This window comes from Ciona intestinalis, unplaced genomic scaffold (assembly GCF_000224145.3).
Source record: "Ciona intestinalis unplaced genomic scaffold, KH HT000184.2, whole genome shotgun sequence".
Classification (NCBI taxonomy): Eukaryota; Metazoa; Chordata; class Ascidiacea; order Phlebobranchia; family Cionidae; genus Ciona; species Ciona intestinalis.
In genome coordinates, this window is record NW_004190506.2 from 752,407 (window position 1) to 774,074 (window position 21,668).

Here is a 21,668-nt window from a genome sequence, read left to right on the forward strand (position 1 = left end):
ACGGAGGGAAAGTAGCTGGGGTGAATAGTTAGTTAGTTATGGAGGGGAAGTAACCGGGGTGAATAGTTACGCAGGGGAAGTAGCGGGGTGAATAGTCACGGAGGGGAAGTAGCCGGTACCTAAACACAAATATAAAAAAGGTAACGCTCAACCTGTTTTTAAGCAATTACAGACTGAATTATGAATGTGTCAATTGCTATTAAGATTGACTGGGGAATGTTTAAATATACAGCAGGGCTACTTTTGGCACAAATTTACGTTCTTTAGTACAATCTGCATCTTTTGGATGGAATAAAAAGCCTAAAAGGTGCACTGAATGAACCAAATCTGGTAATTGGTACTCTATTAATAACTTAAAACAAAGCAAGAATATGTTGCCAAACTAATGCTTTTTACCTTTTTCAAGTCTACAATTCACTGCAAATACCTACGGACACGGTAACCCTAATTAACTGTTTTGCCAATGTCATAATTTAAATGCCTAACGTTTTCGCTTTATAATCAACATCACGCACTTAACCATATATAGCGTTAATCGCGTACCGCTATGGTATGAAAGTATTATTTTGCGCCCATTCATGCGCTAATATTTGTCGAACTTTCTCTCATGTCTAAGGCTAATCACGAGTCGAATCGGGTGGTATTCGACGTCGGAAGGTAATCAGCCAACCGTTGGACCGTTTGGAAGCACGCTTTCATGCTATGTGTGTCTGGCGCGAAATTCCATTACCAGTATGAACGCATCGGTACGTATTACCAAAATGTTCGTATTCGTAGCGAAAACCACAATACGCTTACAGCCGATTGCCCTATTCTATTGTGACGGTAGAAGTAGACCCTACCTTCATAATACAAAAGACAACAATAGATCGTCACCCGATCCGTAAACAATATTTTAGCTTACTTTCCTACTTGCTTCAATAGTGTATGATGGGAAGCGCAAGTTTGACGTACTCATGATTTAAGAGTTGTGCTATTATATTTCATCATGCCGAAACTTTTGGACGACACAAAATACACCAAAGATGCTAATGAGGAAAGAATTATTTTGATTCAAGGTAGAAAAGTTAACTTGAACAGACTGGAACAAACGAATGTTGTGCGCATATTTGTCAGTTCAACATTTTCTGGTAAGTTGGACCATAAATAGCAACATTCATAATCAAATCCATTAATGCCACATAAAGTTTTACATGTTAAGTTTATAATATGTTTATCTGCATTCATAAAAATGTTAGTTTAGGACACTTTAGATAAACAATGTTTTGTCAACCTTTTTCATTTTTAGGTGTTTAATATATTTGTCTGTATTTGTACCTATAGTTTGCTAATTTAGATAATGTATATGTCGCTCTAGATAATGTATAACTTTTTTTTAAATAACAGACATGAGGGTCGAACGCAATACTTTGCTTGAAAAAGCTTACCCAGACCTGCGGAGCTTTTGCCAAAAACTTGGTCTAGATTTCCAGGTACAGTAATAGCATTTAAATAATGATGTTTCTATACCTATCATAACACACATTTAACAGCAGTCACGCTTTTGAATTGACACCCTTTCCCACACATTTTATCCATAGAGCGTTTTAAAAAATATTATTTTCCTGTTGATTTCCTTCTCTACGTTCTTCAAATACCTAATCTTTGCTATCGTTTTTTGGAAGAGATAAATAGTATTTTTATAATAAGTTTGTTTAACAGGCAATGGACATGAGATGGGGTATACAGGATTCAGCAATGATTGATCACTCAATATGTGAGCTCTGCCTTGATGAAATAAAAACCTGCAAGAGATTGTCTATTGGACCATTTTTTGTGGTAATTAATTACAATCAAATTTTACAACATTTGCAATCTATTTTATATATTGTTCAATTTTTTTTCTGATATATGTTTACCTTTATTTTCATCACCCTTTTTAGGCATTCTTGGGGAACAGATATGGTTACCGGCCAGTGCCTTCTACTATTTCTGTTCAAAACTTTGATAAATTCGAGGTTATTGCTAATGAGAAAGGCTACACATCCTCCAATCTTCTGACTAAATGGTATATGTGTTTTTAATTCACAAAGCTTTACCATTTTATAATGCCCAATTAGCCCAAAATTGTGTAAAAAATATTCGCATAAAATGTGATAAATACCCTCAGGTACCAAAAAGACGCAAATGCTGTTCCAGTACACTATGTTCTTCAGCCTATTACCTCGGAATATCCTCATTTTAACGATGATGATGTAAAGTATGAGAAAGAAAGAAATATTCAGAGGCAGAAATGGTCGGATACATCACAGCAACTTGCGGATGTTATTCGTAAATGTGCAAGTGAAGCCAGGAGAAGAAAACTGCTTGTTAAAATCAAAGGAGAACACTTCTTTGAATCTGGTACACTTTTGCAATACAGCTTTCTAGTATCATTACTGTATTTAAAGGATGGATACAATAAGTTCAACTCAAAAGAGTATTACCAATTATAAAATATTGTAATAATCAAAACAATGTGTTTACTGTAAAATTCCGCCTTTATTATGAAATCTGTCCTTTATATTGTGAAATATGTTTTATATATAAGTATATACAAACATATTAATTCTGTCTTACTATTCCTTTGTTTTTGCAGTCACAGAACTTGAAATAAAGGAAGGTCTCTTCTCCAGCGCTGGGTCTGCTACATATTTATACGAAAGAGAAATAAGTGACCTGCAACACAATATCTCTGACACAGCTGCTCGTAATTTTGTTGATCTGAGTGGAAATACAGAAGTAGACCTTAGCACAGGTATATATATGCAGCATTAGTTGCTTGGTGTTACAATAGCATTAGCCATGGAATTTGTATGTATCTTTTCCTAAATTTGTTTTTTCAGAATCTCTTAAATAACCTGAAGGCTGAAGTCACCAAACTTGGTCAAACAAAAGGCAATTCCAGCTTGGTGAAAACCTACAAAGTTAAATGGGCTGCAGGAAAGGGTAAGAGAACTTCTTATACTTGTTACATATGCTTGAGTGCTTCCTAATGAACATTTATGTATGATGTTCTTATTTGGGTTTTCAGGCATTACCGAGAAGTCTAAAAGTCATTCTGCATATCTTACAAAATTTTGTCATGATTTTGTCACTGACTTCAAAACTGCTATTTCACAAGCTGTATCTAACTCGGGTAAACAAGAAGAAAAGGCAGCGGAAAAATCTGACTTACTTTTCGATGAAGTGATACATCATGCAGCTTTTGCTCAGACAAAACTAAAGTCTTTTTGTGGAAGGTCCCAACTTATTGGTGTGTATACATTATAAATAATTGTAGCTTGCCTTATCCTCATGTGGACGGAAACAACAGTCTTTATAACACGAATATTCTGTTTTCGTGCCAGTTACCTTGTGTGTGATATTTTTGAAAGGAAATGTTTAATTTCACTATCTACCAAATCTTCTGTATCTAGTGTACATTATAAAACCCAGTCAAAATCATGAAAGATGATATAGAACTTGATTTACTTCATGCTTTTAGAAACTATTTTGAGCAAGCTTGATGGTGATACTTCCAGCCAGCCAGTTGTAGCATTTGGTGAATCAGGACGTGGTAAAACTGCACTGATGGCAAAACTGGTCGATTCAAGACGAAACATGTCTTCAAATGAATCCTTGGTTTATCGGTTTTTGGGAACTTCTCCACATTCATCAAACATACACAGTGTTTTACAGGTTGGGCTATATTTTGTACCCGGTTCCTTATGAGATTGCCAACATAAGTGGATGCTGTTTTATAGAAAATCCCAATAGAAAATCAGTTTAGAATTGTCAAAATTACTAAATTCTTTTTAAACTAACTTAATTTAGACGCAAATCTTAATACCGAATCGTGACTGTTGTAAAATTAATTTTCAGCAAACTTTTAATTTATTTTTTCCACTTTTTACACACAAGTTACCTAATTTCAGTCCATTACCTTGCAAATATGCGAGTTAATACCAACACCTCCACCTCTTTACCATGAGCTGCAAAACTTTACGTCACTTGTTATGAAGTTTAATGAAGTCTTGGACACTGCATCTGCTGTAATAAGCAGAGGAGACACTCAAACACATCTAGGAGAAAAACTTATTATTTTCCTTGATTCATTGGACCAGCTGTCAGAACTTGATGGTGCACACAGGTATTTAGAGAGCGGTTGAAATATGTCTAAATACACCTTATACCTTTTTAATCAGTACTTTCCTATTCTGATAACTTGTAAGTTGGTTTGGATTTATGAAATAGGACGAACATATTATAGAATAGTGAGGATATATAAATGAATGATATACACCTATTTATCCTCACCTGTTAAGGATTGGACTGCATGATAAGATATCATTATTAATAAATAATAGCCTGTTATAGTTGTCTCATATAAAATGTATTCCATTTAACTCAGCATAAACTTAACAAATAAGCAGTTTTTTATTATAGATTTTTATGTAATAACAGATTGAACTGGTTGCCCAAACATCTGCCACCTCATGTTCACATCATACTTTCCACACTACCTGATCTTAATCTTGGTATACTGGACACCTTACATCGAACACTGCCCAGCTCTAACTTCACTGAAGTGACAGACCTTGATAGAGAGACAGGGTGTGAGATATTAAACACTTGGTTGAAAGATTCGGGAAGAACACTGTCTCAACCACAACATGATTTTGTGATGGATGCTTTTGTGAAATCTCCACAACCACTTTATTTAAAGGTAAATGATTTTTAACATACCCATATGTGTTAGGGGTTTTATGTCAGTAAAATTTGTGTCCTCTACATTTTAAGTGTTAGGGGAAGTTCGTTATCATTTTTCCAATTAAAGTAAAACGTAATATTTCTGTCTTTTATAGTTTTGTCCCAATAACAACATATTTCTGTTTCCCAAATATTCCTTTTCTTCATATACCCCTGTACTGCTGTACAGATTACAAGTTCAGGTTTTTTGCTCGGTATAACACACATTTTATATATATTTTATACATTAGTTTTGTAATGATTTTTCCAATTAAGATAAAAGTGATATTTTTGTCACCAACTACTTAAAATATTTTTATTTTCCCTTACAGCTTGCCTTTGATGAAGCAAGGTTATGGAAATCATATACTGACGTATCTTCTCTTTATCTTGGGAAGTCGGCAAAGGAGGCAATTTCTCTTTTCTTTAAACGACTTGAGAATACACACGGAGAACTCTTTGTAGCAAGGTCCATTGGCTATCTTGTGGCATCCAGGTTGGAAATTTGTGAACTGTATGTTTCTGAGTACACTGAAACTCTTTGAATGATACAACTTTTATGTTTGAGTGGCGGGGTAAGGATAGTAGGTATAACACCGGTTTTCTATTTCACACACCCCACATACACTAATGTATGGCTGAAAATTCAGACAACCCATTAGGGACCTCTGGAATGGAGTAATTGCCATGAAGCGTCTTGTCCAAGAACATACATGCCCACAAAACAATGGTGGCAGTGTCGAGCTTCGAACCAGTACCCTTTGGCTAGAGGCAGACACACTTATCACTGTGCCACGACATCACTTAAAAAATGTCAGTTTTATATAAAATTTACCATATTTTTTAAATGCACAAGATAAAAAAATCAGCTTAACATAAAATTTTTCCTTTTTTTTAGAAATGGTCTGGGTGAAGCAGAGTTAAATGATTTGCTTTCACTCGATAATGAAGTATTAGATTGCTCATACCGACATTGGTCCCCACCATCGCATAATGTGGTTCGTATTCCAACATTGTTGTGGACAAGACTAAGAAACGACTTGGGAGCTGATATTGTGGAAAGACAGTCAACTGGTTACACTGTGCTTGCACTTTATCATAGGTAGGTTATATTTCTTTTTGGTATAAATTGGTATAATTCTTTAGGTAGGCTACTGGTGTTGTTAAGCTTAAAAGGTATGGATAATTAATTTTTTAACAGAAATTATTTTAGCCACAATGCAATTTTAATTACATTTTTATTTTTAATGGTGTTTTTTTTGTCCTGTAATTGATAATTTGTACCACACAAAAAAACTTTGATGTTTCCTAAAATTTATTATGTTTATTAATGTTTTTAGACAATTTATAGAAGTAGCAAGGCAAAGATATCTTGGTAGTGATGTCAAAGAAAAAGTTCATCAAAATATCGCGGAGTACTTTCTTGGGAAGTGGTCTGATGGAAAGAAGAAGTCTTTGAAATTAAATATTTGGAAAAACAAAGAAATGAAAGCCAACAGGAATGTTGCAACACAGGTGTGTAAGAGAAAAGTCCATTTTTACACTATGTGGCTTAGCTTAACTTGTTAATTTTTGTATCATAGTCCAATTTTACACCCTGTGACTTAGCTTAAATTGTCATTTTGTATGAAAGTTTGTTTTTACACTTTGTAGCTTAGCCTCACTTGTTATTGTTTTGTTTTAAAGTCAATTTTTGCAGTTTGTAACTTTAGCTTACATTGTAACTTTGTTTCAAAGCCGCTAAAATTTACTGCAAAAATTTTCAACTTTCGGAAACTGGATGAACTCCCTTTTCAACTCTTAAGCGCCGGCATGTGGCAAGAATTAAATGATGTGGTAGTCTCTAGCGCAGACTGGCTAACACACAAAATCGAAGCTTTTTCAATCAAAGGTAGGAAAATGTGAAAAATATTTACAGTAAGTTATTGGGATTATAGGCCCGCAACCCAAGTCCTCAACAAGGACCTTATTCATATAGATTACTAGAATACAAAATTTAGCAAATATTTTTTCATACAATGATTTTACAGAAATGCTTCAAGATTATGATATGATACTTTCAAAGAAACCAGACACTGAAATCACATTGATCAGAAATGCTTTAAAACTTGCTAAGCCAACCCTGGAATTTCCAGGTATATAGATATCTGTATATGCTAGATATTTTTAACAGTGTTAGTGTTTAATATGGGCAATTTAGAAGAATAATAAATAAAAAATAATAAAAGTAACACCGATATCAGATGTGGTTCAAATTACCTAAAAAGAAATCAGTCTCTCACGAATCATACTGTCAAAAATATTTTTACATTCATAATTTTGCTTGCAGGTAAAGTTACAAACCATGTATGTAGTGAAATAATTGGTAGGTTGGCTTACTTCACCAAAGATTTCCCACGATTAGTTGGGAAGCTAGTAACAGAGTCCGAACAGCTCCTGAAGAGAATGAACAAGATGTGTTTGATCCCTTTATGTGGTTCATTTCCCCCACCTGGTAAGGATTTTGTGGAATAAATTTGTAATGTCCTAATTGCACTTTAGAGACTAGCGCTGATGGCACATTAGTAGACGCCAAAAATGTTAGCCATACTGACAAGTCAGTGGTAAAATTTAATAAAAACAAGTTTTTCTAAAGTCACATTTTTGGTAACTCATAAGCTATCATGAGGTGTATGAAACAGAACACCCGTGTTATAACGACTGTTAAACAACAGGTGTTCTGTTTTTAGTGGCCTAATTCCCAGGTCCTTGACAAGGACCTCACCCATAAAGAATAAAAAAATATATATATAAGGACTGTCGTTTTCCGGCCACGCGGGGGTCAGGCAAGTTACATTCATTCGTTCAAAAGAGTAAATCTGTAATTACCAACCATTTTTGTATTAGTTATATTTATGTCTGTTGTATTATCTTGTATTTGTTTTTCTTGTAGGTGGTCCACTGCGTACCACACTCACAGGTTTCAGCAAGTCTGTCACATGCATGGAAGTTTCATGTGATGCATCTGCATTGTTTGCTGGCTCCCGTGATGGGACAATCATGATATGGGAACTAGGTGTGGATGAAGTATTACACACAATACATCTACATAAGGATACAGTGCTCTGCTTTGCCACTGCAGGTAGGATATAATCCTATTTTATGTTTGTTAGGTTCCACAGCGTTGCACGTGATGGGTCCCGGGAAGTGGCACGCTTCAATATCTGGTGAGGTCCATGCGGTAACACCAGGGATATACATAAGAACATTGCATAAGGGTTGGCCATTGGCCTATTACCTTACTACTCCCTGGGTGTTACTACATAGACCCCACCAGATATTGAAGCTTGTAACTTCTCTGAAAGTTGTAGACAAGAGGTAAGAATTTTTTTACAAAATGATGTAGTTATATCTTCAGAAGTTTTTTGTTTGCAATTTAGGTAAGCCATCATGCCTTTCTGTATTTTCAGATATTCTGCTGTTCCGTATATTCTCATTAATAACTTTTTACTTAATTTGTAAAACTGAAACTTTATAAACTTATACATAGTAATGTATTAATTTATACAACTCCAGGTTTAAGATTGGCTTCCTCATCCGCTGATAATACATTGCAAGTATTGAATTGGGATACAGGAAGCATTGTAGCTTCCATGGTGGAGGATCACACAGAACATACCTATCATTGTAACCTTGCATTGAATGATGATGGTACAGTACTTGTATCTGCATGTGGTAAACAGGTAGGATGTGTACAATTTTAGCGGCTCATCTAGTATAAAAAACGTAGTGTGTTTCTCATGTTTCGTGTGCCATCCGGCAAGTAGTGTAATGCCACAAACAAAATAGTAAAAAAAACACACAACATACTCTTTCAGTTGTAATTGGCTATAGACACTTAAATTTTAAATTTAGAGTTCTATTTTTAAAAAGCATATTTAATAACAGTAAAGGTATATATACTACTTTTATTATTATTTCTAGATCAATATTTGGGATGTGTCTTCTTCAAGTATCCAGCACTCCATAAAAGAATCAAATTATCTCTCATGTAATATTTTACTTTGTGGTCAAGCTGTTATAGCAGGGTATAAGAACGGTGCTATTATGTCTTGGTCTTTAGAAACAGGTATATAACTAAGAATTGCTTTATTTTTTGTGTCAATAACATGAAGTTTTTAACAGGGAACACTATGTATGACACCACGACAGGTAATAATGGAACGAAAAATGAAAATTCAGGCATTTTTTCTGTGGCAAATTTTCTGATTCAAGACAAGTTAATGTCTTTATTCAATAATGGGAAAGTTGATCTTTACAACAGTAGCTCAGGTGTCTTGATAAGCTCATATGATGTTGATACCAATGTAGAGATGTCCGCTTGTGCAGGAGGTTATGTTGCATTCAGTTGTGAAAAAGAAATACATGTTTGGAAAATAGAAGGACAGGAATTAAAGGTTTGTACGAAAATATCCGAGATATTTTGTAAATAAATTCTGAAAATCTGGCCTTCATCTGGTGCAAATAAAGTTGAATGAAAGCAAAAAAGTCTGTTTATTTATAATATTTCATTGTTTTATATGTACTTTTTTTTAAAATTTTTAATAAATATTATTTTAAACAGAAAACAAGTGTCTTGCAACACCATCATGATTCTGTATCTACATTGAATTTCAATAAAACTGGTGATATATTGGTATCTGGTGGTAGGGATCATACACTGCTATGTTGGACCATTGGCAAGGATGGGATCACACTTGCTGATAACATGAGTGGCATGGGAGCTCCTGTAGATCATGTTGTGTTGTCTGGAAACATTGTGGCAAGCTCATCTAAAAATGTGAGTGATACTGTGTTTTATAAATGAAAGTCATTTACTAATTATTCCATGGAAGTGCAACAACGGTTGTTATAACATGGCTGTCCCATTTAATACAAACTCGTTAGTGACCACTAGATTGGAGCAATGAACGACAGGGCCTTAACGTATAGGCCTTTGGAAAAAAATAAAATATTTTGTTTAATCTTTTTTTACCATTTTTGTATTTTGTGGGCAATAGGTTAAATCTGGCCTAAATCCCAGATCCTCGACAAGGACCTCACCCATATATTTATTGGAAAAAATTGTTAAAATGTAAATGTAAAATTTTATTTTAGGTTTTCTATGTGAAACTTTGGAACCTGAATCGCACCAAAGTAGTAAAGGATCCACCATCCTTTCCATTTCAATTAGGAAATCATGTAATTAGTAGTTGTGGAAAGTACATCTGCTATTTTTATGAGGATCTCATTATTCATGATCTTGAATTAAAAAGCAATGTAAAAGTAATGAGAGCTGGGAAGAGTGAGATCACATGCATGAAGTTTACACCAGATTCTTGCTACATAGTTTGTGCCACGGTTAAAGGCGATTTAGAGCTTGTTCATTGTGTTGACCATCAAGTAATGCAAACAACATCAATCTCAAATTCCAGTGTTTCCCTTTTAGCACTGAGTAGTGATGGTAGTCAACTGCTTGCTGTAACTGGGAATGGTGATATGGAAACACTGCATTTTATGAAAACAGAAGGGTTTGAACCAGTTATGGAATGTCTCACCTGTAGTATTGGTATAGAAGATGCTGTCACTGCTGTTTCACTTTCCCCAGAAAACTCTGGTTACATAACTGCATTTATTGGAGTAAATTCAGGCATAATTAGTGTTGTTTCAGTGCATTTAGCAGCTGGTTCTTCTCCCAAAGTAACTTTACAAGTCATATTGAAAGAACACAAGAGCAAAGTTACAAATTTAACTTTGTCAAGTGATCGGCAGATGCTGTTTTCAGGCTCTGAAGGGGCTACTAGGCGAATATGGAAATTTAAGGTAAATATTTGTGCACTTTTTCCAATTACACAAGTAATTTGTGGTTCAATTTAATTGTGCTCTTTTACTAAGGAATTTAAAATTGTGCTCTTTTACTAATCTTTGCTTGATTTAAGTTAGATTTTTATCTTAGTGAACAGTTTATAAATGTGTTTTTATTTTTTAGTCTGGAGAATGGAAGTTGCACCAAGAAATGTTATTTGATTCCCTACTCAACACTGGAGTTACATGTTCTGCATTCATATCTGATTCCTATGTGATTACTGGATCCCAGGAACGGTCAATTAAGGTTTGGAACACAAACACAGGTTAGTAGAATGTAATTTGAAGCACAAACTATGAAACTAACACCACCAACTCATACATGAGTTACAGATATTTGAATAATAAGAGCATAGAACTATTACAGGTCTGTCATTCTGTCCCCATCTGGTTAAGCTTTTCTATACGCTTAAGCAGGTTGTTTCTCTTCTTCTCTTTCGGCTGTCTGGGTTTAGTTTTTTCATTTTTTTTCTCACTAATGACCGGCAGTTTGAGTATCCCCTTTTTTACTTTCTGGTTATGATCCTTCACGTAGCCAGGCACAGCAAAATACGAGAATCTAAAGTTCTCTGTAAAGTTTAGAATCGTGAACTCGCCAAGAAACGGAAAGTAGAAACTTTTTTTCTTTGAATCCGTAAAGTCTTCTGCTTCCTCTTCCGAGAAAGTTGAAACGTCGGAAAAATCGAACTCATCATCATCATCACTGAATACGGGCATCTTTTCATCTGATTCTTTTTTAGCATCACTGGTCTGCTCCAATGTATTTACATTTAAGTGCAGAGTTAAATAAAAAAAGGAACATAGTTGATTAACCAGTTTACCAAAAACAGTAAATTGTTATTTTTGCAAGTTGCAACATACTTGTTTAGTTATATCGTTTGCTTACATTTTAAGCCTCTGTTAGTTATGCGATAGTGTCAGATTATCAAAACAGTAATTAATAAAATGTAAAGTATAAGATTTATAGTTTTTCTAATTACACAAAAAACTTGCCTGCGTTGCTTCTGCTCCTTGTGGTTCATCCGCCAGCGGGTCGATCGTTGGGAGATCTCTAAGAAATTTGGACGATGGTCTCTGTCGCATTCGACCTTTAGAAGTCGTTCTACCCGCCATGTTGGATCTGCTGCCCGTCGTTGAACGCATCTTGTGCAGTCGTTCTGTTGTGCTTGTTTGACGAGGAAGATAGCTGTTTGACGTCTGCCCAGCGTTCAGAGTGCTTCTGCTCGTAGTTTTAGTGCCGCCGAGGGCCAGCTGTATTAAATTAATTGAGTAATGTGTACGGAGATAGAATATAAAGATTGTTTGAGTTTTTATGTTGTGTTTAAATTTCAAGTCCAGTTATAATGTAGCCAATATAATAGCCTACAGACTTTTAAACTATCGGCCATTTTAAACAGAAACTTACACCTGAAGTGAAGAGTAGGCCTACAAGGTAAAGAGCTTTGAGGTAAGGAGTTTTAGGAAGTAGACAGCGATGAGATATTTCCCGCTTTTATGTTTGCAAAATCAAGGCTTTGTACCCTCTTACATAGCCTAACGTATTAAAAGTGTGTAGTAGCATTGCGTGTGGCGTAGTTTTCCCTTAGTTGTAAATTTAATAAACTTGCCTGGTCTTGTTCAGCACCGCCGCTACTTAATGCACTGTGATGTGCTGCGTTTTGATATTTGGCCTTTACTTCTGCTTTCTCTTTGCGAGTCTTTTTCTCAATTTCACGTTGTCTCGCTACCGTAGCAGGGGTGTTCATCTTTGGCCCTATGAAACAACACATATGGGCTAACACGTTGTGTAGGGTTAAAATGATCTATGACATACCATCCATGTTTAATTGAGAACTTCTCCTCCTATCTGGAGTGATAATATTTTTTCTATCCGATGTTGAAAGTTGGCTCACTCTTCTAGTTACAGTTTCCACGCTACGAGTTTTATCCATGCTCGATCGGGATACTTTGTTCCGGTCAGTCAAAGGCTGTAACGGGAAGTTATTGCCGGTTTGTGATGACTTAACATTAACGACGTCAACTAACAACCACAGTTTTAACACTATGTTCGTTACAAATCCCTTACTGAATGTTTAAACATGCGGTAGGGTGGGGAAGATGGAACACCTTTTCATTCTATTTTCTCGTCCTATTTGGTAGTAAAACCAAAAAAATCAAAAAATTATAAATTCGTATCATTACAACTCCCATAGACCGTTGTTACTTTTTTTAAAAAGGACCAGGGTTTGGACATTAAAGGAACATTTGGACATTATGTGCTAAGGTGTCCCGTCTTTCCCCACCCTCGTCTTCATACTCATTCGATCGGTTATAACACGTAGCTCAATAGTCCATCGGATAAATGATGACATGTGTTAGTGTGGACTTACATTGTTCCCGTATGAACTTGTCCGAGTTCCAATCGCGTCTTTGCTTTTTGTAGGATCTGAAACCTGTGGTCTGGTCGTTTGTTCCCGAAGAAAGGCAGTTTGGGAGCCTGCTATTAGTTGCGAGGTTTCGCTGTCTCCTGGCGTACCTGTATTTAAATTGTAAGGGGGAAATCGTCCAAAAGATTTAGTCTAAATGTACTTTGCTTGTGAAATCAAACTCACCTATTAAGTTCTCAGCGAGAGACCCTGCCCTTGTGTTTGGTTTTCCCGTTCGATTTTTAACTAAAGGATTAAGGGCCTCTTTGTTCTTGCTGGCAGCGCTTGGTGGACGTTTTAAAGCGGAAGTTGTTTTGTCCAGTTCTTCCAAACTTTTTTCTTGAATGAACGCTACACTTGGTGTTCTGCATAATTCGCCTGAGTTTCTGAAATTTAAGGCAGTTTACAGTCAATCCGTTTGGGAAACTGGTTGACTTGAGAGATGACATGTCTCTGCCCAAACCTGTTGTAAATACGAGACGAATTCTGCGATCTCAGACTCCTCGAGGACGAGGTGTTAAGCTGACGAGAATTGCTTCTTTCTGATCCCCGAGTTTTTAATTTCCTGCCTTTTCCGACTGACCCGGTTGATTTACTTTCTTGGAGACTGGAGCCATTCTCACTAAATTCTCTTTCCGTGCTTCGCTATAAAACACGTACGTACTGTTTATAATGCAATACCCCTTTTTCATAGTGTTATTTCTAAAAGATAAACCAACATGTTTTAAGATATCCGTTGAAATTTCTTTAAATTTTCTTTATACCTCCTTGTGATCCATATCAGATTTGGTTGCTTCTATCACCGAAGACGTTCGCTTAAATGCTTCCACATTCCCTTTCTGGTCATTGTTAGCAGGATGTGAAATTTCTACGTCGGTTTTCTCACGAATCTGTATCCCAAGATTGCTTAAGAAATCGTCCGAGTTGTCCGTATCACGCTGAGTATCGGATAGTTGCTTCACTTTGCCAGTATGCGAAATCGGTTCACTCCCTGAAATGATTCCCACTGTTAATACTTTTTTAAATACTTTTTTAAACTATCTGTACCTTTTATTGTACCTGGATGCAGCGTGGCACGCCCTGGGCTTGGAATTTAGGCCAGGATTGGCCTATTACACTTACTATCTATGGATAGTTTTATAATCAAAATTACCTGGTATAAAATTCCCAGCTTCGTCATATCTTCCATAAGGATAAAAGTTTCCATCTGGTCCGATTTCACCTCCCACGAACACACTGTATTCGTCATCGGCGTCTTGCGAAGTCTCGTCCTGCCCCGGAGTCGAGTAAACCGTGATTTGACGCGGGTCCTCCACCGTCACTCCTTCTTTGACACATTTCCACTCATTCGCATCTATACGATCCGCATCCGGACACACAGTTGATCTCTTCATCTTCCTAGCAACCTCCAGCAGTTCCGGCGACAAATCAGGGTCAGGATCTTGTTCAATGAAATCCCCGTTTTCATCGTAACTTCCAAATGGAACGAACATCCCTTTGGTATTCCGCGCTCCAGGTACTACATGCCCATCAATAGTAATAGCGGATGAAGCCATGAACTGACCGTCTTCGTTGAAAACTCCGGGAAGATAATACTCGTTCCCTTGTTGCGTGTGCCATATACCACTGCCCATGGCCTCCTTTAAATTTAACTCTGGTCCATCTTGAAACGCAAGCTTAAATCGTTCAGAAACGTCAACCGACGTATTTTCATGTCGACTGGTGGTGGATTCTTCTTGATTGGTAGATTCTGAAGCAGTATGCTCCTGTTTTCGAGCAATTTCTTCTAAAGTCGGCAAGTTTTGTTCCTTTAACTCCCGTTCGCTTAATTCATGGTAGCATCCATCGTCATCTATTCGTCCTTCTGCGAGAAACGGAGTTCCGCCATCTGCATTATCCCCATCAGATATTTCTTTCTCAACTTTGGAGAAAAATCCCGGATAAAATGAGCCATCCTTGTTTTTTAGACCAACTGATTTGATGGTATTATCAACGTCGCGGTTATACTGTTCCGCAGACTCCTGATTCTGCACTGTAGAATGTGTATCTAAACTAGAAATTAACCCCTGTCCATCGTCCCTTGCAGCCACAGAACCGTTTATATTGTTCTGCAGTTGGCTTTGTCCAGATTGGGCACTGTCACTCTCCCTTTCCACGTTAGTTTCGCGCGTGGAGGTCTTGTCAGTTTTTCCTGAATTGAAGATCCTTTGCCTCATCGATTGGCAGACCCGTGCGGTTAGTTGTTTACTACGTTTTTTCTTTTGCTCACTCGTCTTACTATTCTTATTCTCTTTGCCGCCGCCGTCCTCATTACTCTCTAAACATAACGCAACTTCAAAATACAATTAAATGACAGAAGACCTATAGAACTTACCGTGGTCCGTTTTTTCATACAGTGATTTTAATATACGTCGTCTCTCTTCGTCGCTTTTCGCTTTACCGAGCAGTGGCAGAATTTTCTCTAGCTCTTCGTTCGACAAGAACTTCTTCTTATATTTAAGCGACTGAAGAAACTTTGCTGCATCACTCGTATTCATCTCAATCATTGGGCCTCTCGTTAAATCTGCTGGCTGTGTGTTTACATATCAATCATAATGAGCTGGAACCCGTGAAACTTACCATCTTATTTCGTTTTCAAAAAAGAAGGTTGTCAATATAAAAAAAAATAGAAGATTTAGAGTCTGGTCTTATAGTGTATATACCTTATGGCAGGACGGTCGCAGCACCCCTGTTCTTTGCCAGTGTGCCAGGCAATGACTGCAGTGAAAGACACCTCGAACACCGGGCGTTGTGCCTTTACGGTAATCGCTTGGGTAGAATGAAATCTAAAAATATGTAAAAGTACGTTGTATTTATTGTCCGTAAAACGATTTACGTATTTGTATTTTTAAGTTGGTCTTCTTTTCTTTATTATTCGCTTTTAAATCGTATTTTCCTCACTTTGCACTTACTTCTATTGGGATTCCCAGCGAATGAATTTTCAGTAGTTCTGCGATATCTGTAGATAATGCTGCATCATCCGGGTCGACGGTTACAACGAATGAACATTTATCTTGGTCGAATACCAAATGAGGTCCACCTCTGCTTAGAAAAATAATAATCCCATATAAATGAAACCTTCTTTAAAAATCGAGTGAACCGAACCGGTAGATTAATCAGCACGTTCGACGATGTCTAAGATTTTCCATACGAAAAAGTGTCACTTAACTTTGACCGTTTTTGGTTTCTAAACTACTAAAGAACATTTTCTCATGTATAAATGTTTTTCCTTTTCTCTTGACAGTTTTTCTACAGCGAAAAAGGGGGATTTTTACCTCTGGCTTGATGGGCGTACCCTGTGCACAGTCGAGCTATCGTCATGTACACCAGATATCGAAAGATCTTGATCTCCAACCACATATTTATGTCCGATGGGAGGAAGTTTAGACTGGATATAAAAATAAAGATAAACCGTTTTTGGTCCAAAGTGTTTCAAAATAATCAATGGGTTATCTTAAACGCTGGTGTTAATATTATAGACAGGCAGTGTGTGCGAAAACTATCATGTTGACGTGTCTTTCCTTATAGTAGCACGTGGTATAATTCGTAGGGCGGACATGGGATTTAAAATAGAGAACCCTTGTTATGATTCAATAAATTAATCATACTTATTTTGACATGCTAACATTCGTTTCTATTGAACAAAACTTATTTTTTACCTTTTCCGAAGTCAATGGCCTGTGCGTCTCTTGTTGTGTTATAGATTCTGTTTTCTTCAGCATTAATTTTAATCCTCCTAAATTTTCTTCCGTATTTCCCCCTCTATCCGAGGGCAGTCGCATCCGAGACTTTCCTCTCGAAGCAAGCGACTGCCTCGAAAGTGATGCCGAAAGCCCACTTTTCTATTTAAGATCATTTCAGGCAAAAAACTAACGCATGGTCTGCTATTCGCAATATGGTTACCTTCGTTGTTTTTCTGGCTCCAACTTTGGTAGTCGGGGCGTCGGTTGCAAACATATCGTGCAACTCGTCTTCTTCAATAGATGACAGCGGAGCTTTCGAAGCGGTGTCCATTTTCGAAAAAAATGCAAACCTTAAACTGAATCCTAAATACAATATTTTCTTAAAAGATTTTCTTAGGCAAATCCAGGTCTCCGATTTGAATATATTTACGTCATAATACATGATAGTGCATTTGATTATTACGTTTACTATGACGTTTTGTTACAAACAACAAATATATTCATCCAGTCTCACAAAATCTGTTTTTACCCCTTAGCTTAGTCCTAATAATGTTATATTTTTTTGCAAAAATGTTAAAAACTTTTCATTTACAGGTGAACTAGTTGCTTCACAATATGTGTACGCTACTGTCACCGACATTGTTGCAGTGAATGACGCCAACATTATCTTAACCACCGACTTTGGTTATATCATCCAAAACTATTTGTTGATACCCAGAGTACCAGTAGGAGACAGACCTGAAAACAGCAGTTTGGGTAATGTTGCCCCGTCTTCTCAAAACAAAACTTTGAAAATAAGATCGTCTACATGCGCAGTTGTGTGAACATTTCTACCAGATGTTTTTAGGCCTTATCACACAGCTTTATGCCAGGCAGATGTTTGCATGATAGTTGTATTTTGAAACTATTTTGCACTTTTCTATTCTTTGTCCCGTTCAGGGACTTTTTATTAGCTTTAATATATGCACCTTTTTTATGAGCAATGAGGCCACACGTATTCTAGACTTTATTTTGCACTTAGTCAATATCTATTTTCCTATAGTATATCGGTAGGCTGTGATTTAATACTTTTTCGCCTTTCGCTTTTTTTTCTGCTGTAGCTTGGCAAATTATATCTAGGAATGCACTGATTTTTGCCATTCCAAAACAAAAAAAAGACTTTAATTATTTGTTCAGATTTTACTTTGTATATGATATCAACGATTTTTCAAATTTCAAAAGCTGTTTTAAGATAGTAAATATATGCAACAATTCTGGCAACTACATTCGTAGCGTAGCCTACTCTTCGCTACGTACAGTCTAATAGCGCCTATTGCAAGCAGGTTAAGACTCCTATCTCTTCTCAGTGACTCAAATCTTGTTCTGCGCTCCCCATTTAATGCGTTCATCGACGACGATAGCATGTTGGCACGTAATCAGTGGACGCCTATAATAAGAAGCATCTTAGTAACTTATGATGGCAACATTATAAAAAAATAGCTGAATCTACACATATGTTACTTCAGGTAGTATAATATAATGGGTTCGGCTTAAGCTATAAAAGTTGTGATACATGAAAAGGGGTATATGGCTATCTTTTACTTGAAGCAGTGTGATATAATGAATTTGATTGCTTAAACTATAAAGGCAGTGATACATTCAAATCAGCAAAGCTGTATAGCAATTAGATGCAAAATCAAGACAGCTATGTCTTGCTAAAAGTTTTTCGGACTGACAGAGAATCCCAATATCTGTCTTCTGCTTCGACATCAAACATAGTGTCGGGCGTCGCAGTTTGTCGTTTCGCGCTTTTCGGTGCTCTTGTTGAAGACAGAAGTACCACGTTACTCGTAAGAGGAGTTTGTGAGGCTATCTCGCCGGTTTGCGGCGGTTTCTTAAGGTTTGGATTTTGAAATTTAGGTTTAGATTCTAGCTTGTCACTTACAGCAGCGTGGTTTGGCTTGCGGCGTGAGTGCGTGGGAAGTCGTCGTCCTTTGCCACCAGTTGACTGGGACGAGAACATATTATTTGCCGGCTTGTTGTTGGTGCTTGGTTTTGGTGGAAGACGGACAGGGTGAGATGAAACTTGGTTAAACGGGTTGGTGACTCCAGGATCTAATGGTGTACGTCTGCTCTTCATGTTTTGGCAGGGGTAGAACGAAGGTGTATACTTTGAACTTGTCCATGGCGGTACTGAAAGCTGGTTTGACATATAAGATTGTTGTTGTAACTTGGGATTCATTGCTGGTGCGTTGGATATAATTGGAGGACAACTAGCGAAATTTGGGTCGTTGAGAGAGTAACTCATAGCCGGGTCGAGCTGCATACCGTTAGTTGAGTGACGGTTTGTTGCTCCGGTCATTGGGACAACTGGTATTGCTTGTTGTGCTGGTTGGGGGATGCCGTATGTAGGTAGTTGTTGGGTTGTCGGTTGGAACTGGAAAATTGGTTTCTGTTGTGAGAGATTGACAGGTTGTGATACCATCGATATATCAGGAGCAAAGGTTCCAGTCGCAGGGTCATATGTGATGTGTGGTTGCGATGGGAATAAAGCATCCTTGTTTTTAAAGAGTTGTCCATCGATTGAAAGCAAAGGTGGGTCTCGGTGTCTGCTCGTGTATTCGTCTAAGTCACGGGAAAGATTTTTAATCTGTGATTCCAGATACCTGCAAACATACCATACATACTTATAAAACAAAATGCAGTTGCCTATACAAAGGTGCATGACATGTACTTTGTAACTTGTAAGTGAGAATGAGTGGGGGGAAGACGGGACACCTTAGCACGTAATATCCAAACATCAGGATCGTTTTATAAAGAACTAACAATGGTCTATGACTGACGTCAGGTTACGAAAAAATGGATTGATTTGAAACATTTATTAGGTTCATGAGAATGGGATATCGTCTTAACTTTGAGTTACCTCGCGACGGAAACATAACAAATTATTTTTTTATTCAAATACTGACGATGGTAGGCAGAACGCCCGTTTTATAACGGTTGTCGTTTCCCCCATGTGAGGATACAACAAGCTGCGTTCATTCATGAACCAGGCAGTATAGTGGAAGATTGTATTATATTCTTACCTGCAACATATCGACACAACTCCTTTTACTTGGAGAAACTTTGCTGCCGTTAGAATGTCTTGTACGTGACCCGGTTCCAATTGAAGATGCGACGTGTACATGAAATCTAAAATAGCCCGAAAACTTTCAGCAGTAATGTGGCGGAGGAATACACCGTCGTTATCACTGGATAACAGACCTTTGAAGTAGTCACTGCTCGCAGATAAAACACACTTGTGTGCCATAAAGCGTTGGTGTTCTACAAGAACAGTTATATCACAAAATTCTCCTTGTGTTCTTTGATGGTTCAACGCCTGGAAAAAAGTAAAGAGTTTTAATGTAGAGCAAGAGAAAATGAACTTGTAAACTATATAAAATTTAGGATATAGTTGCGTTTCAGAGACAAATTAATATCCTGAAACAAGATTACTGGATATTTAACGTCCCTCAGAAACGTGTTAATTGTTCTACGTATTTTATATAAAGTCAATACTTTCGTTTCTCATTCTCTTAAGCAGATTTCATAATCGCCACGGGCACATTTATGTCTGTGTTTACGTGTCTATATATATAAAAACAGACACTACACGCCCCATGTACTTCCACCAACCTGTAAAACAGCATCAGCATGAGAAGGTATTCGAAACTTTCTTGTTTGGTTTAGTCGTTGGTTTCTATTCGGTGATTTTTTTCCTTCTGAACTGCTCGATGAATCTGATGACGACGAACGACGACCACGATCTCCCATATTCTATGATTCGATATATAGGTATTTGGGTCAAATAGCAGTTAAAGTTTAGTACGACCAGTTCGTCGCCCGACCAAATGGTGTAGGCTATGAGGAAAGCGCTGAAAAAATAAATCTAATTTAGTGACGGCAAGTTTTATCGTATTAACTATATAAACCAGTGACATATTTCAACAGGTGCAGAGGTTTATGCGGTTGTACCTTATAGGTGCTAATGGGGTAATGAACCGAGTGTAATAAGCGCCCCACGCTGCAGCCCCACCCATGTAGAACAATACAACTAACCAAACTAAATATTGGCGCGTATGCGCTTTTGCTAAGAAGACTAATGTTAATGGGTTAGTCGCACTTTTAAAATATGCAAGGTATACAAGTCTTCTGTTCAATTGAAACAACAACACCTGGTAACTACTGCCACAAAATGATATTTTAAGTCCAGAATTTATAATCCTATATAGCACAATTAATCCTTTTCGCACTGCAAGCCAAAACATTAGCCTACTGTCCAACGCTATCTCATCCAAAAACTAGTTAACCACTCACCGTCGGAATGCGTTTCCGCTTTGATTTGGCTTTTATTATTAAGATTTTGATAAATCATCACTTATGCCCTGGGTTCGATCAATACCTGTTGATTTACCGAGAGATACTTTGCGCGCTGAACTTATTAAAACGCTACTTCGTGTATCGATTACTCGGTATGAGTGTTTTTAATTAAAGTGAGGATCACTTGAGTTTCGGATGGCCCACCCAAAGCATTGGTTTATCGGCTCTTATTTACGAAATATTTGTTAATCTTTTTAACCAGCGAAAGAATGTTAATTTGTTGTTTACTAATTCATAGCAGGGTGGGAGAAGCCGGGAACCTTTAGAACATAACATCCAAATATCTTGATCATGCTTTAAATTAAACAATTAGCAACGATCCATGAGCGTTGCGAAGATACGGTTTCATAACTGTTCGAATCTTCGTTGTTTAGTATCAAATGAGACGAGAAAATAGAAAGGGGTCTCATCTTCCCCCACCCTACTATGCATCACCCTGCGTATTTAAGTCCAGCTAATATTCTGGTTATAGTTACTACTTGAAAGTAATTGTTTTTAATCCTGTCTAGTT

The 21,668-nt window shown here is 37.1% G+C and overlaps 4 protein-coding genes across 6 annotated transcripts; 1 reads left to right on the forward strand and 3 right to left on the reverse strand.

Annotated features, from left to right (window-relative positions):
- Positions 1-988: 988 nt before the first annotated feature.
- Positions 989-17,740, forward strand: LOC100178611 (NACHT domain- and WD repeat-containing protein 1). Its single transcript, XM_018816378.2, has 25 exons — positions 989-1,130; positions 1,387-1,472; positions 1,702-1,818; positions 1,923-2,047; positions 2,150-2,382; positions 2,618-2,760; positions 2,865-2,967; positions 3,053-3,274; positions 3,506-3,699; positions 3,936-4,150; positions 4,465-4,726; positions 5,082-5,245; positions 5,648-5,851; positions 6,090-6,264; positions 6,487-6,640; positions 6,780-6,884; positions 7,079-7,243; positions 7,682-7,870; positions 8,305-8,471; positions 8,713-8,857; positions 8,914-9,185; positions 9,353-9,568; positions 9,886-10,590; positions 10,757-10,898; positions 17,354-17,740. Exons 1-25 carry the CDS (start codon positions 989-991, stop codon positions 17,581-17,583), a joined length of 4,875 nt encoding a protein of 1,624 aa, XP_018671923.1. The 3' UTR covers positions 17,584-17,740.
- On the reverse strand, positions 10,906-11,731 carry LOC113475294. The gene is made up of 2 exons (XM_026839319.1): positions 11,626-11,731; positions 10,906-11,382 (listed from the first exon to the last, which is right to left on the reverse strand). The coding sequence occupies exons 1-2, from the start codon at positions 11,713-11,715 to the stop codon at positions 11,005-11,007; spliced, it is 468 nt and encodes a 155-aa protein (XP_026695120.1). The 5' UTR covers positions 11,716-11,731; the 3' UTR covers positions 10,906-11,004.
- On the reverse strand, positions 11,853-17,319 carry LOC113475292. The gene is made up of 13 exons (XM_026839309.1): positions 16,980-17,319; positions 16,736-16,918; positions 16,352-16,464; positions 15,989-16,118; positions 15,740-15,862; positions 15,412-15,607; positions 14,191-15,354; positions 13,802-14,028; positions 13,501-13,682; positions 13,224-13,423; positions 13,002-13,147; positions 12,446-12,599; positions 11,853-12,385 (listed from the first exon to the last, which is right to left on the reverse strand). Exons 1-13 carry the CDS (start codon positions 17,199-17,201, stop codon positions 12,174-12,176), a joined length of 3,252 nt encoding a protein of 1,083 aa, XP_026695110.1. The 5' UTR covers positions 17,202-17,319; the 3' UTR covers positions 11,853-12,173.
- Positions 17,727-21,611, reverse strand: LOC113475293 (zinc finger and BTB domain-containing protein 8A.1-A-like). Of its 3 annotated transcripts, none has more exons than XM_026839316.1 (4): positions 21,095-21,611; positions 20,414-20,554; positions 19,825-20,117; positions 17,727-19,404 (listed from the first exon to the last, which is right to left on the reverse strand). In XM_026839316.1, exons 2-4 carry the CDS (start codon positions 20,549-20,551, stop codon positions 18,444-18,446), a joined length of 1,392 nt encoding a protein of 463 aa, XP_026695117.1. In that variant the 5' UTR covers positions 20,552-20,554; positions 21,095-21,611; the 3' UTR covers positions 17,727-18,443. The 3 variants fall into 3 exon arrangements, with proteins under 3 accessions (XP_026695117.1, XP_026695116.1, XP_026695118.1); XM_026839315.1 differs by having other exon boundaries at positions 20,414-20,652; XM_026839317.1 differs by lacking the exon at positions 21,095-21,611 and having other exon boundaries at positions 17,727-18,185; positions 18,684-19,404; positions 20,414-21,059.
- Between the last annotated feature and the right edge of the window lie 57 nt (positions 21,612-21,668).